The following is a 16,471-nucleotide window of genomic DNA, read 5'->3' on the forward strand; positions in this document are numbered from 1 at the left end:
GGCAGCTGTAGCCTTACGAAATTTATTTCTTAAATAATAAGACTTGAAAGTCAAAATTGCTCCTTGATCCATGGGCTACAGAATGAATATTACATTAGGAGACATAAAAACAAAATGAATCTCATTGTACATCTGCATCAGAGCTCTTGGGTGACCAGGTGCATTGTCAATGAGCAGTAATATTTTGAAAGGATTCTTCTGAGCAGTAGGTCTCAAAAGTGGGCTTAAAATATTCAAGAAACCATATTGCTGTCATCCAGGCTTTGTTCTTACATTTGTAGAGCATAAGCAGGGTCAATTTAGCTTAATTCTTTTTCTTTCTTTTTTTAAAAATAAATTTATTTATTTATTTTTGGCTGCATTGGGTCTTTGTTGCTGCGTGCGGGCTTTCTCTAGTTGTGGTGAGCAGGGGTACTCTTCGTTGCAGTGCATGGGCTTTTCATTACAGTGACTTCTCTTGTTGCAGAGCACGGGCTCTAGGCGCACGGGCTTCAGTAGTTGTGGCATGAGGGCTCAGTAGTTGTGGCTCGCGGGCTCTAGAGCACAGGCTCAGTAGTTGTGGCTCACGGGCTTAGTTGCTCTGCAGCATGTGGGATCTTCCGGACCAGGGATTGAACCCGTGTCCCCTGCGTTGGTAGGCGGATTCTTAACCACTGCACCACCAGGGAAGTCCTAGCTTAATTCTTAAGGGCCCTAGGATTTTCAGAATGGTAAACGAGCGTTGTATTCAAGTTAAAGTCACCAGCTGCATTAGCCCCTAACAAGAGAGTCAGCCTGTCCTTTGAAACATTGAAGCCAGGCATTGACTTCTCTCTATCTGTGAAACTGCTAGATGGCATCTTCTTGCAATAGAAGGCTGTTTTGCCTACACTGAAAATCTTTTGTTTAGTGCAGCCACCTTCATGAATTATCTTAGGACTTATCTTCTGGATGACTTGCTGCAGCTTCTACATCAGCACTTGCTGGTTCACCTTACACTTTAATGTTATGGGGACGGCTTCTTTCCTTAAACCTCATGAACCAACCTCTGCTAGCTTCAGACTTTGCTTCTGCAGCTTCGTCACCTCTCTCAGTCTTCATAGAATTGAAGGCAGTTAGGGCCAGGCTCTGGATTGGGCTTTGGCTTAAGGGAATATTGTGGTCATTTGATTTTCTATGCAGAGACTCAGACTTTCTCCATATCAGCAATAATGTTGTTTCACTTTCTTGTCATTCATTTGTTCACTGCAGTAGCACTTTTAATTTCGTTCAAGAACTTTTCCTTTGCATTCACAGCTTGGGTAACTTTGTGGTGCAAGAGGCCTAGCTTTCAGCCTGTCTTGGCTTTTGACATGCCTTCCTCACTAAGCTTAATCATTGCTAGCTTTTGATTTTAAAAAATGTGAGACTCTTCCTCTCACTTGGACATTTAGAGGCCATTGTAGGGTTATTAATTGACCTAATTTCAATATTGTGTCTCGGGGAAAAGGGAGGCAGGAAGGGAGGGGAGAAGACGGGGGAAGGGCCAGTCGGTGTGGCAGTCAGAACACACACAACATTTATCAGTTAAGTTTGCCTTCTTGTATGGGCATGGTTCATGGCACCCCCAAACAATTACAACAGTAACATCAAAGATCACCATAACAAATAAAATAATGATGGAAAAGTTTGAAATATTGCGAATATTAACGAAATGTGACACAAAGTTAACAAATGCTGTTGGAAAAATGACATCGATGATCTCCCTCAATGCAAGGTTGCCACCAACCTTCAGTTTGTAAAAAACACAGTATCTGCAAAGCACAGTAAAGCAAAGTGCAGTGAAACAAGGTGTGCATGCCATGTTTGACAGCAAGCAGCATATAAAGAAGACGATTAGGATTTAAGATAGAAACATGCTGACCTGGATAAGGTAGTCAGTACAACCTCTTAGTAAGTCCAGCTTTCCTGATTGCACATCATTTTTATTCACTGAGCAGCCTTGACATATTTGTAAAAAACCACTAATGCGTACATTCATATAGAACAACAGCAGTCAAAGAATTTTCATGCACTTTACTTTTGATTCTGCTTAACATCCCTGTGAGTTTTCAGATTAATAGGCAGATTTGGGGAAGTCGGTCTACTTCCCCAAGATTTAAGCAACAACCTGGTGTTACCTGCATGAGAACTGCCTTGTTCTGCCTTCTAATCTGGTACTTTTCCTCTAGAAACATTTTTTTCTAGTATTTGTTTTTCCTTACAGAGTTTTCAGTTGTATCCAGTGTTCTGTTCTTTTTCTCTTGTTTGACTCATCATTTATGCCTTTTCTAAACATAATAGGAGGAAACACCAACTGGAAGCCTCCCGTCAACTGTAAGATCTATAATTACCTAAACAAGATTGGGTGCTTCTTCCTTCATCCTCGCTGTAGTAAAAGAAAAGATGCTGCTGATTTTGCCATATGTATGCATGTGAGTCATTGTTTTATTCAAAATCAAACGTGCATTTGGATTTTTTCCCCTCTTGAATCATAATGACACTGTAGATTCCTTTTCAGTGTTGTGCTTTTTGTATAAAACCTTTTGCATCAGGTTCTACTTATGACTGTTGAGGGCAGGAGTCCATAGCATGTGTTTACTGCTTCATCCCCAGTTCCAGCAGACTCTCAGCTACTCATAGTGCACCCTCAGCTATTTCTAGAATAAATTATCAGGAGATGACACTCCTTGATGCGTGAGGCACTTTCACATTTTAACATCTCTGAAATGGGGGGGCACCATAGCAGTCACTGTTGACCCAGATGGAATTTGCATTTGCTTCTGTCTCTGCTAGTCACCTGGAGAAACAACCCACCTGAGACCCAGTTTAAATTAAATTCTCTGCTTAAGGGTTTCTGTGTCACACTGATACTCTGCAAACTTGTTGACTGCTGCTTATGTTTTAAACCACAGATAGTTTCTTTTTCCATCTAGCCAGTTCTAAGATTGAGTTATGCAAATTACTTTGCTTACCTTTTCTCTATGGCAGATTCATTTTTTATTTACCCTCAGGTTGAGCGCGTAGCCCTGTTAGTGTTCCACCTTTATGTGGGGGCCTCCTGTTATATTCTTTTTGGCTTTCTCTTTCTTTCTTTCTTAGTGGCATATAAAAGAGCTTATCTTATAATTGACAGCATTTTATATTTGATTAAATATGGTATATTTCATTTATGAACGAGATCTTTATATCATACTTTGGTGGGAGGTTGAGCGCGTAGCCCTGTTAGTGTTCCACCTTTATGTGGGGGCCTCCTGTTATATTCTTTTTGGCTTTTTTTTTCTTTCTTAGTGGCATATAAAAGAGCTTATCTTATAATTGACAGCATTTTATATTTGATTAAACATGGTATATTTCATTTATGAACGAGATCTTTATATCATACTTTGGTGGGAGCAAGGGAACAAGCTAAATACACGTTTCTAGGTATGTGTTCATTCTGAAATAGCTGTAACTTGACTGGAAGCTCAGATGCTGATCTTTATCAACTTGTGCCATTTTTTCCAACTTAGGCTGGCCGTCTGGATGAACAACTGCCCAAGCAGATTCCTTTCACCATCCTCTCAGGAGATCAAGGTTTTCTGGAGCTAGAGAATCAATTTAAGAAGACTCAGAGGCCAGCACATATACTCAACCCTCACCACTTAGAGGGAGATATGATGTGTGCCTTGTTAAATAGCATATCTGATACGACCAAAGGTATGCAGCTGTAGCCACAGTGCCAACTGCCCAAGAGGAAGAGACTTCACTTCACTTATTGATGAGAAACCAATAAACTGCTCTCCACTAGTGCCCTGCTGCCTGCTCACTAAACCGCCACGCGCTCATGCTTCTATCGTATTTTTTCTCTTATCTCACTTTAACTTTGAGTGTATTAGAAGGAGAATGAATTCGTAATATTTTAGAGCCCATTTTTAATCTAATGAATAAAATTTATATTCATATATTTAAAATATATACTTATGGTTTGAAATATGCTAGTATAGTTTTGCAAAGCTCAGAATCCACATCTTCATTTCATTTCTAAAATTCTAAATTTATCTTCAGTTTTTCAGAAAGCAAAGTGCTTATAGGAGAAATCAGAAAGCAATAAATGCTAATATGGCAATACCAAAAAATAAAAAAATAAAAATTTAAGAGGTTGACAGTGACAAAATGATGCCCTGAAAGATCTTTATTGCCTTGAAGGGCTAGGCATCCGCTGTCCTACACTCTTCTCTGCCTTTTTGAGATTGTTCAATGAAAGGGCATGCTGATGTCCAATTTCACTAACCAGTATTTAAGAAAGGATGTAATTCTAGGGATCCAGATGGGTTTTGGTTTTGGTTTTTGTAATTTCTGAAATGTGGGTAGGAGAGAATAAAAGAGTAATTTTTAAATATCCTAATAATTTGCAGCCATGAATATGGTTTGAAGGTATTGATGAATGACCTCAATGAAAAACTGACTACTTTTTGGAATTTTTATTATATGCCTTTAAATTGTCCAAGTGTGCTCTCCTCCTAGCTATTTTCTTCTTTCTGCATATATAGAGCCACATTTTGATTGAAGATCTATTCTGAAGAACTTTGCTCTAACCACTCACTGCGTTGGATCAATTCACTTTGCAAAGTTAGGAACCATTAAGCTACTGGCACAATTGTGCTCTTTAAAGAAAAATCAGCTCTGTTTTGCATATTTATGTCATGATTCAGTACTGAAATTCAGTACTGAATTTTGTCTTCCTATTCTGTAGTTTCTGTTTTCATTCACTTGCTTTTTCTGTCTGGCGTGTTTTTTTCTTTTCTTTCTTTTCTTAAAATTTTTAATTAATTTTTTTTATTGGAGTATAGTTGATTTACAATGTTGTGTTAGTTTCTGCTGTACAACAAAGTAAGTCAGTTATACATATACATATATCCACTCTTATTTATTTATTTATTATTTTTAAAATATTTATTTATTTGGCCGTGTGGGGTCTTAGTTGCGACATGTGGGATCTTCATTGCAGCATACAGCCTTCTCTCTAGTTCTCTAGTTGCGGTGTGTGGGCTTCTCTCTAGTTGTGGCGTGCGGGTTTTCTCTCTCTAGTTGTGGCCCATGGGCTCCAGGGTGCGTGGGCTCTGTAGTTTGTGGCACGTGGGCTGTCTCGTTGAGGTGCACAAGCTCAGTAGTTGTGGTGCGTGGGCTTAGTTGCCCCATGACGTGTAGGATCTTAGTTCCCTGACCGGGGATTGAACCTGCGTCCCCCACATTGGAAGGCAGATTCTTTACCATTGGACCACCAGGGAAGTCCCTATTCACTCTTTTTAAAATTCTGTTCCCATATAGATCATTACAGAGTATTGAATGGAGTGCCCTATGTGTCTGTGGCTTTTTTTAACCTCTTTTTCTCCCATTCTTTTACCATCCCTTTCCCGATCCTTAACAACATCTACTTAATATCTTGAAAAATATTAAAATTTTTACCTTTGCTACCTAGGCCCACCCCCTTTTCTTCCTCCTATGCTGCTGCTCTGGGGAGCATTTCTTTTGTAATTTAGAACATGAGACCTGTAATGGATTTGCCTTTCTTTCAACTTTATTTGGAATGAGAGCTACATATGAGTAGGTCTGCATGGGTATATTAGGGTTGGAGGTAAAGTATAGGTTATTGTTATATACCAATGTTCTTTTCTTAATGTCTCTTATGCTCTAGCCTTTTTTTTTTTTTGACATATACTTTAATTTCCTTTTTCATTCATCAGTGTCATAAACCACTCTCTATGTCAGAATATAGAATTCTCTAGGTATTTTTTTTTTAATCATTCATTTGTAATCAGTGCTTGTTTGAACTTACTGCTCTTTGGGGACACATGTATACTTTATTCTGAATTTTTGTGAAATACAGAGACCATGCGGTGCATAAAGAAGGGCATGGTCTTTGATTCGAATACTGACTTCTGCTTCTTAGCTGTGCGATTTCAGGCAAGTTACTCAACTTTTTCTGAGTCTCACTTTTCATATCTATAAGGTTGTAAGAATTAGTGATACGTATAGTGTCTAGCATAGCATAGGAAAGAGCATAGGTGCTCAGTAAATAGCAGCTATTATTAATTATTACTACTGTAAAAAGGAAATATGGTTACTAGCCACTATATATTTTTTTACTTTTTCTTTCCATTTTTTTCATTGTAGTAAAATATACATAAGATTTACCATCTTAACCATTTTGAAGTCTCCAGTTGAGTGGTATTAACTGCATTTACATTGTTGTGCAGCCATCACCGCCATCCATCCCCAGAACTCTTTTCATCTTGCAAAACTGAAACTCCATACCCATTAAACAACCCCACACTCCCCTTTCCCCAGCTCCTGGCAGCCACCATTCTGTTTCCTGTCTATGAATTTGACTACTCTAAGTATGTCGTGTAAGTTAAATCATGCAGCCTTTGTATTTTTGTGACTGGCTTATTTCACTGAGCAAAATGTCCTCAGGTTTCACCCATGTTGTAGCCTATGTCAAAATGTCCTTCCTTTTTAAGGGTGAATAATACTCCATTGTATGTATATACCCCCTTTTGCTTATCCATTTATCCACTGATGGACACTTGGGTTGCGTCCATGCTTCAGCTATTATGAATCATGCTGTTGTGAACATGGGGATACAGACATCTCTTCGAGATCCTCCTTTCTGTTCTTATGAGTATATACCCAGAAGTGGAATTGCTGGATCATATGGTAATTCTATTTCTAATTCATTCATTCATTTATTGCTATGTCGGTCTTCGTTGCTGCTCAAGGGCTTTTTCTAATTGCGGTGAGTGGGGGCTACTCTTTGTTGCGGTGCATGGGCTTCTCATTGTGGTGGCTTTTCTTGCTGCGGCGCACGGGCTCTAGGCGCGCAGGCTTCAGTAGTTGTGGCACGCAGGCTCAGTAGTTGTGGCTTGTGGGCTCTAGAGCGCAGGCTCAGTAGTTGTGGCGCACGGGCTTAGTTGCTCCGCGGCATGTGGTATCTTCCCAGACCAGGGCTCGAACCCATGTTCCCTGCATTGGCAGGTGTATTCTTAACCACTGCACCACCAGGGAAGTCCTTTTTCTAATTTTTTGAGAAATCTCCATACTAATTTTCCACATGGATTGTACCATCTTACATTCTCACCAGTAGTGCATAAGGGTTCCATTTTCTCTGCATCCTTGCCAACAATTGTTATTTTCTGACTTTTGTTTGTTTTTATAGTAGCCATCCTAATGGGTGCGAAGTGGCATCTCATTTTGTTTTTGATTTCCATTTCCCTAATGGTTAGTGATGTAGAGCATCTTTTCATGTGCTATAGCCACTACATTTTAAAAGTAATGAAAATTATTAAAATTAAGTGGCCAAAGAAGTGTAGTCTTTAAGTCACATATTTTATTTAGGTCTGGATTTAAAGATGCTTTTATAACTCTAAAATTTAAAAAAATATTATGCTGAATCACAGTATGTTCAGATTCAGTTTAAGACAAATTTTTTTTTCATGGAAGATTGAAAGGCATCAAACTGCCTGCTAATAAACTTTATAATAAGAAAAATCAAAGAACAGTGACTTTCTTGGGTAACTTTATTCCTTCACCTTTCCTAATAAATGGCTTTCTGAATAGTAGAGTAACAGTCTTTGTTAAGAAATGATATTTAATATGTATTGTGACTGAGAAACATCTCTCAGTGTCCACAAATACTGCAGTTCGTGTTGGGCCTGTAGTGTAGTTTTGGTTACCACAAGAATGCCAGGGTAACTCCTTTCATCTAGCTTAACCCCGTGTGCTATCTTCAGATCTGACAACCAGTTATTTTAAGGCAGTGTGGTTTGCGGGTAGGCGTCGATGGACCTTTTTGGGAATCTGAAAAAAGCTTTCCAAACCTCTTTCCCCCAAATGGACATGTACAGTAAGTCCCCTACATATGAACCTTCAAGTTGCAAACTTTACAAACGTGCATTCGCATGTCCAATCACGTAAGTTACTTCACGTGTCTGGCATACCTTGTCACATGGGTGCGTCCTCTACAAGTGGTTGTGTTTTTGTGTACTGTACATTACTATATAGAGTACAGTAGTACAGTATCTTTATTTCAAGCCCAGGATGTCCAGGAGCAAGCGTAAAAGCAGCGGTGATGTAGCTGGTACTACTGTACTTTTCAAGGTACTGTATTGTAAGATTAAAAATGCTTTCTTTATTTTTTGTGTTTATGTATTATTTGTGTGAAAAGTATTATAAACCTATTACAGTACAGTATTATATAGCTGATTGTGTTAGTTGGGTACCTAGGCTAATTTTGTTGGACTTATGAACGCGCTCTCGGAACGGAACTTGTTTGTATGTAGGGGACTTACTGTACATACAATATCACGTACAGCTTCGGGCATCTGTCGTTTCAAGGCTCCTAGTTACCAACCAGCCACCCCACAAATTCTCTTACAAGTAACACACAGTGAGAAGTTCTCTCATGTTTTATAAGCATTGTGATGATTTTTCACGTTTTTAAAATCTCTGCCATAGCATAGACAAATGATACAAGCTTGAACCTCTTATTTTTTTATAACTTTTCAGAAATTTTCCATTATTAGGACCATAAAGTGGTTTTATTACTCCTGTGTAAACAGGAAGAATCTATTGAATAGTGTTGTCAGAATCAGTGATCATATGGTATCTTATACTTTCTTTTTTGCCAGTTTTTCAGTTAATTGAAAGTTTTTTCAGGAGATACTTATTTCAGTAGAAATAGAGGTATTGGGAAGTTGCTGGCTCCATGTATGAATGTCAGTCATTTGGTCATAAGGTCTTATTATATCTTTGCTTGGTAGGGAGAGGACAGGTAAGTAGTGCTACTGCTGCTACTTCGTTAGATCTCTGACTTGGGTTAAATCAGTTACCCTCTCTAGCAAGGTGAGCCTTTATACTAAGTTTGAGATTTGAATGTGTCATGGTTTTTGCCCTTTAAACTCACTCTCCTTCTATGCATCAGGGTTCCAGCACCAACGTTTTGATTACAGCTATGATATATGTGTAAATCCCTGTAGAGATGTGTAAAAATACTAATCTGTCCTGAATTGACACCTTTGGGCCCCTTATCCTTCATCAGTTCTATTTTATATTGTACTCATTTTCACTTTTTAAAAATTTACCAAGATACATGGATCCTTTCTAGTGATCCTAGTCAGAGGAGCCAGGTAGACTTTTTCTTCTTTTATGCTTTTCACACTTTATTCACAAATATGTGTTCATTCTAACTCAAGCCTCATGTTTCAAAGATGCAGATATCACTTGTCATTTCAATTGTTGTTTTAAAGAAGTAAAAGGAACTAACCTTTATTAAGGACCTACTGTGTGCCAGCCACCATGCTAGCTGCCTTTTGTATTTGTAGTGTTTGAAGATGTTTAAACATGTTCAAAGAACTTCTGCGTGTTGTTTAATCCTCTTTTCAACGCTGTGAGTTAGGATATATTAGATCGCCCCCTTTCATAGATGAGGGAGCAGAGGCCCAGGAAGGTTAAAATAGCTGCCTGAGGCCACACAGCCATCACCTGTGAAGGCTGAGGCTTTCACTGACACAAAGCCCTGATTTTATTATGTAGAGAATCCATTGTGCATTGTTCGCTCTTACCATGTCCTTGAGGAATGAAGATGAGACGCTCTATTGCAGTCTAACGGCAGTGCAGAGTGTGTATAGATGAAAATAACATTTAGGAAGGTGCTTTTTTTTTTTTTTTTTTTTTCCCTAGAAGGTAAAAAGATTTGATTGTGGGTTCTGGTACTTTAAAAAGTAAGCTGATTATGTGTCAAGCATAGCCAACTTATCATTGTAAGTTCTCTGGGATCTTTTGTCTTGTAAGTAAACCAAGAAGCCCCATTTTCTTTTCTTCAGACTGTAGAAATGCAGTCTCAGTGTGAGGGCAGGCTGAGTTAAAGGGACCACACTAGCACCATTTTTATTTACCCCGTGACGCTGCTCCTGGCTTGTAGTATGCTCTTTGTAAAATAAAATAACTATGGTACTTGTTTTTACTGTTTTGACCATACATTTTAAGGTTTTGTTTGTTTGTTTGCTTTTACTTTCCAGAGTGTTGTGTTATTGGACCTACTTCAACCACATTCTTGATGACTGAATTTCTGAGTTGCCATTTTCTACTATTTCATTAGTCACCGCCATTGCTTATATAAAAAAATTCTCTGGGCTCTTAAAGATCTGTTTATGTAATAGAACTTGCCAGTATCTTGTAGGTTAGTTCAAGAACATTGTTTGCTTTATGTAAACAGTTTTTAAAAACACAGTTTTGTGTATTCAGTTGTTTATAGTTCTTCAGTAATTAAACATCTTCCTTCCAGTTTTATGTAAAGTTTGAACTTTCCTAGAATATTTTTTCTTAGGTAATGCAAGGAGGGACTTGAGCATAGGCTGTTATGAATTAGTGAATTTAAATTGAAAACAGACTTTACTGTGCTTTGACATGATTTTTGTTGAATCTGAACACTGTCCTTGGGCTGTCTGGTTTATGGCCCTGGGACTTTGTTATGTCTGTTTGGTTTGTGTCTTCATTTTGGAATGAATGGGATGAAGGCATTAAGTATGGTTGGTACCAATTATACAGGTTTTTAAAGCCATCTTAAAAGTTGAACATACTAATTCACCCATGCTGTGAAAGTGTAGGTGATTGAAGCAGTGGCATGCCCTATATGAAATAGTTGTTGAACCTAATTCTAAGCATCTATCTGCCTGCTTGCTCAGCCTGTTGATGAGACTATATAGGTTGTTGCTTTGGGCACCATCCTAAAAATCTATATGATACAGTTAATTCTGTGCAAGGTACTGAAAAATAGGGGAAAAATTCATGATTTTCTCTGTTCTACAGATGGGGGGCTGATTGAGGCAAACGAAACCTTTAAAAATTTTTACAACCTAGTGTCAAGCTAAACCTTATGATTCAAACCTGCAGTTTTGCCTTAGGTCTTGGTTGCCATGATGAATTGTTTAGGCCAGTTACCACATGCTGCTTTTGACTGGCCTTGACTTTGAATTGTAATAAAAGAAACGTTGGGTATTTTGTCTTTGTTCCTAATGTTTTAAGACTAAATTTTTTGTTCTTCAAATTGTAAATGTAATGTTTTATTTCACTAAAACACAGCTTGAAATATTTGAAGTAGTAGGTGTACATAACATATTATAGAAAAAGCAATAGTTTTTTTTGCTGGAATAGCAAAAGGTGACTCGTAATAAATTTTTGCAGCAAAGGAATATAAGAGAAATATAGTGGTTTTTATTTATAAACAGTGATATATTGATAAATTTTTAAATGTATATTGTTAGTTTTTATATATTTTCACAGAAGCAAATACGTCCATGTGATTTGTGTTGAATACACAATCAGGGTTATTTAAACCCTGATTCAGTCACTCTGATAGAAATTGATTTAAATGTAGTTAAGGTGGAAAGCCAAATACTGGGTCCCTGATGGTACCACGTTCATATTTTAAGTGACTTTTGTAATACCTGGTCAGTCATGTCATTATTTTAAAGCCTTAGGTCTCTCAGTAAGCATATAAGGCATCAAGTGAGTTTGTGCCATGCAGAGACACTGTTAATATAAACCTATGGTCTCTATAGAGATGAATGCATATGATTTTCAAAATACAGGAGAATTTTATCTGTCATCATTAAAAATCTTTTAAAGATGATTTCATGCAAATGAAACTTCGGAGTTTATTTGCTAGATCCAAATAAACATACTAGCTTTTTAAAATACACAGTTTTTAAAAATATACTAGGATTTTATATTTCCTCAACATGCAAAAAGAACTTTTTCAAATAATTTTTTGAATATGGAGCCAAAATCAAATTGCCTATTTCATTCATTTTTATCTTTTTCTCAATTTAAGTAATATTATTTGGTAAGCATTAAAAAACACACAAATCTCTAAGGAAAGTTGTGTAATACTAATGGATTGTAATTAGTAAGCTTGGGTATGGGAGAAGTCATTGAAAGTCACATTGTCTTAGAATACATAAATTATGGCACAAAACTTTTTCAGAAGTACATTTGAATTTATTCTTCTTTACAGAATGTGACAGTGATGATAACCTGGGTATGAAGAGTACTTCAATGGGAGAAGAATTCAGATCCACAGAAGGTAACCTAATCCCTTCCTGACTGTATCTGTATGTTTTTTTAAAATTTCTCCCTCTTTCACTTCATCCCTCCTACCACTGAGTATAAAAAAAAAAAAAATTGTTCTCTCATTTAAAGGATAGTTTGCATTTCCTCGTGTAAGATGATTTAGGGGCTAAAAGAGAAATCAGCCAGTCGACTGCCTGGTTTTGTAAATAAGGTTTTATTGGAGCTCAGCCACACTCTGTTGTGTAAGTATTGTCTGCGCTGTTGCTTTGATGTCGCAAGAGCAAGGGTGAGTAGTTGTGATACAAATAATAGATCCTCCCCCACCCCGCAGCCAAGCCTAAAGTAAATATTTTCTGACCCTTTGCAGAAAAAGTTGCTGTTCCAGGGATAGGAGAAGATTTTGGTGTCCTAATTTTTATTTATTTTGAGTAGTATTAAATTAAGAATATTAAAGTTTTGCAGTAGAACTATAAAAGCAAGCACTTACATCTGAATATTAGTGGACTTTTTAAATAAATTAATTATGTTTCCCTCCTCTTAAAGGAAAAGGTATTTCCTTCCATAGGTTAAAGAGAACTTTTTATATTACTTCACATCAAATAATTTACTTGCTGTACCACTATTTGGTTGTGACATAAGTCCAGTTTTTACTATGGTTTTTCCATAACAGACTGTGCTTTTTAATAACCCTGGGGGGAAGTGAAACAACAGATTTTGGAAAATACTTGAACCTTCACTAAAGTAGTTGAAACTTTTCTTTTGGCATCTTTGACATTCAAGGACGACAGTAGGAGTCATAGTATAGTTCCAGTGTAGTATTTGTTGGTGGAGATTTGAGAGTGGAAATGTGTAATTAGAGAGGGAAACGTAGCAAAACAAGCACACACAGAATGGCCACCTGGTTTGTTTCTGCACGTCTCCTTGCGCTCTCCTAGAGTACAATTAGTCTGACTAGGAGCACACTGGATCTTTGTGCTATCTGGGGTTGGAAATTTGAGTGTGGCAGTGGAACTGATTCATCCATTCAGTGAAGTAGAAGACTGATCTTTCCCTCTTATAGTCAAAATTCACTGGTTAAACAAAGTTGGCAGTAAATCTGCAGCCTAATTGGAAGCAAGTTTTCTGACCAACTTGTTTTCCCAACATGGTCTTGCAAGGTCTGGCTCAGTGCTTAGCAGCCACATAATGATGAGTTAAACAGGTGAAAGAACATTTTGTGAGTTTTAAACAAAAACTGCCAGCTAAGTTGTTTATCAAGGCCATGAAAAGATAAACACCGTTGAGCATCTAAGTAGCTCAGACTTTGCAACCTTCATGTACTACCCATGACTAATCCCATGGAAAATGCCAAACAAAATTATAACTTTTAAATAAACACACTTGAGAAACCTCCACAGTTCTGTGGGCTCCTAGCTAACCCAGGAAATCTGAGATGTGTATAAATGAATATGTACCAGAATTTCTAGTGTTTTGTTATCTATGTAATACATTTTATGGTTGGGAGATTTTGAGAGTTTTTACATCTTTATCATGTCTTAGTTTGGAAGAAGGATTACCATTAATGGATTCAAGAAAAGATACTTCAAACTTTTAACTAGTTGTTCTATGAAGAAAGGATATAATGCTCTAATTTCAAGAAAAATCAAAGTGGTGTTACGTGTGTGTTTTCTTTCATTTCCTGATGCTTTATGTAAAATGAGTGTGAGAAGCACATAGTGTTACACTTGTAAGTTAGGGAGTGTGGCCTCCTCTGTACTTGCCTCTAATACCTTCCTTTGCCCCTTCTTTTCCCCCAACAAGAACTAGCTCAAATATCATCTCTTAGGTTGAACCATATAGAATTACCAATTTTGTAGACAATTTTGTTTGATCAGTGCCTCTTAGATCTTCCATTTTTAGAGACAGCTACCCACTACCACTCCTAGAATCCCTCCAATTTAAACATTTTTTTTGTTTGCATCTCTCATCCCCACCAGACCATGAGCTCCTCAAGGAGTAGGATCATGTTTCATTTATCTTTATTTCAACAACACCTAGCACAGTGTTTAGCACTAAATGATTGTTGAATGAATAAACTTATAACACATTAGAGCTACGAGGACCCATCTCCCTATAACTGAATAAAGGAAATTAAGACAGAGGCCATTTGGCTGGGAGAATATTGGGTGATTTTGTTGACCCTGCACCATGGGAGCAAAGTGATGTTCTAGTCTAGACCTAATAGCAAAACTCAAAAAAGTATAAGTAACTTCTCAAATCTCTTCTCATTCCTTCCCTTCCCAACACAACACTTTAAAAGCCTGACAAATGAGTGGCAAAAAGCAGGATCAATTTGCTTATGATCTTTTTGCCTTGAGGAAAGGCAGTTTCTCTTGTCGCCGCATCTCCGCCCACCATGATTTATCTCCAGTCTTCTGTCTCATTCTTTGTTGTTCTCTGTAGACCTGTATCAGATTGTAACTACCCAAGTCAATCATAAAGGTCCTATTTTATCTCAGCTCTGCTGCTTACAAGTTATATAATATTGTGCAAGTCCCTTAATTTCACTGTGTGTCAGTTTCCTCAGGAATACTAGTATACCTACCTTACTAGAGTAGCCTGGCACATGGTAAGCAGTGTATGTATTGGTTGCTGCTGCTGTTATTGTGACTTATTTATTTATTTATTTTTGGCCACACAGCTTGCAGGATCTTAGTTCCCCGACCAGGGATTGAACCTGTGCCTTTGGCAGTGAAAGTGCAGAGTCCTAACCACTAACAAGAGAATTCCCTATGATTTTGATCATTATCATTAGTCACTGTTACCTGCATGTAAGGTGTGCTCTGGAAGCATGCACACTTAACAGAGGTATTCTGACTCAAATCCTTGGAAAAGAAAGAAGACAGCATTATGTGGATGATTGCCAATGCAAAACAGTCTTTCTGTAAATGTCAGCAATTTGCCTTAGAGTTCCTTCAATTAATAGCAGTCATCAATATAATTATTAATATTATAATGTAACATAAACAGTAAAACTCTATACTGTGGCCACAAAGAAAGGATAAGAGACTAGTGTGTTCAGTTTTAACTTCAATTAATGCTTATGAAAAATCTAATACTTTGAAAACTGCTCTTAATCTTAACAACTTATGAGAGTCAGAATATTCTCCTTATTTTACATAAAAACTTAGTCTTCCAAACATTAAGTAATTTGTCTTAAGATTCACAGCCTCAAAATGATTGGAGCATGGTTCGATATAGGTCTTCTAACTCCCATTACTGGGTTCTTTTTTATTTTGTCATATTACCTCTCTTTCAAAGAGAGTGAAATTAAGGCAGAGAGAAAAGAGAATAAGAGAAACATAGACTTAGACATATAAAAGAAAAACAAGGACATATTTGCCATAAATGTTCTTTATTTCTTCATATAGATTTGAGTCACTGTCTAATGTCCTTTCAGTTCAACTTGAAGGATTCCCTTAGCATTTCTTGCAGGGCAGATCTGCTAGTAACAAACTCCTTTAGCTTTGTCTTGATTTCTTCTCCATTCTTTCTGGATATAGAATTCTTGCTTGACAGTTTTGGTTTTGTTTTCCCTTTCAGCACTTTAAATATATCTCACTGCCTTCTGGTCTCCATGATTTCTGATGAGAAATAAGCTATTAGTGTTATTAAAAATTTTACATGTGATGAGTTGCTTCTCTCTTGCTGTTTCTGTTGATTTTGGCTTTTGACAATTTGACTATAATTTGTCTCAGTGTGGATCTCTTTGAGTTTCTCCTGTTTGGAGTTTGTTGGGCTTCTTGGATGTGTAGATTTATATCTTTCATCAAATCTGGGACATTTAATTTGCTGATTCTTTTTTCTGTCTGCTTAATTTTGTTAAACTCCTGTAATGAATTTTTCATTTTAGTTGTACTTTTCAGCTCCAGAATTTCTATTTGGTGGCCTTTCATAATTCCAATCTCTTTATGATATTCTCATTTTATTCATACATTGTTTTACTGGTTTCCTTTACTTCCTTGTCCATAGTTTACTCTAGCTCCTAGAACGTATGTAAGACAGTTGGTTTAAAGTCTTTGTTTAGTAAATTCAATGTCTTGGTGTCCTCAGGGATAATTTAACTCAATTTTTTTCACTTTGAATGGGCCATACTTTCCTGTTTCTTTGTATTATCTGTGTTTTTGTTGTTGTTGAAAATTGGATGTGCAAATATTATAATGTAGTACCTCTGGAAATCAGATTCTACCTCTTCCCCAGAGTTTGCTGTTCGTGATTGTCAAAGGCTGCGGTTGTCCGTTTGTTTAGTTACTTTTCCAAACCATTTTTGCAATAACTGTATTCCTTGTCACATCTGGTCATTGAAGTCTCTGTTCCTTTAAGC

General features: G+C 37.2%; 1 protein-coding gene across 1 annotated transcript in view; it reads left to right on the forward strand.

Annotated features, from left to right (window-relative positions):
• Positions 1-16,471, forward strand: part of ZNF451 (zinc finger protein 451) — a gene marked incomplete at its 3' end in the record, with an annotated part of 85,157 nt that overhangs the window by 57,884 nt on the left and 10,802 nt on the right. The window contains exons 12-14 of the mRNA XM_082663588.1: positions 2,302-2,432; positions 3,510-3,696; positions 12,053-12,121. Of these exons, the coding sequence (XP_082519714.1) occupies positions 2,302-2,432; positions 3,510-3,696; positions 12,053-12,121 (387 nt within the window). The remainder of the gene's footprint in view (positions 1-2,301; positions 2,433-3,509; positions 3,697-12,052; positions 12,122-16,471) is intronic.

The sequence above is a fragment of the Grampus griseus genome (assembly GCF_964374135.1).
Source record: "Grampus griseus genome assembly, chromosome: 10".
Classification (NCBI taxonomy): domain Eukaryota; kingdom Metazoa; phylum Chordata; class Mammalia; order Artiodactyla; family Delphinidae; genus Grampus; species Grampus griseus.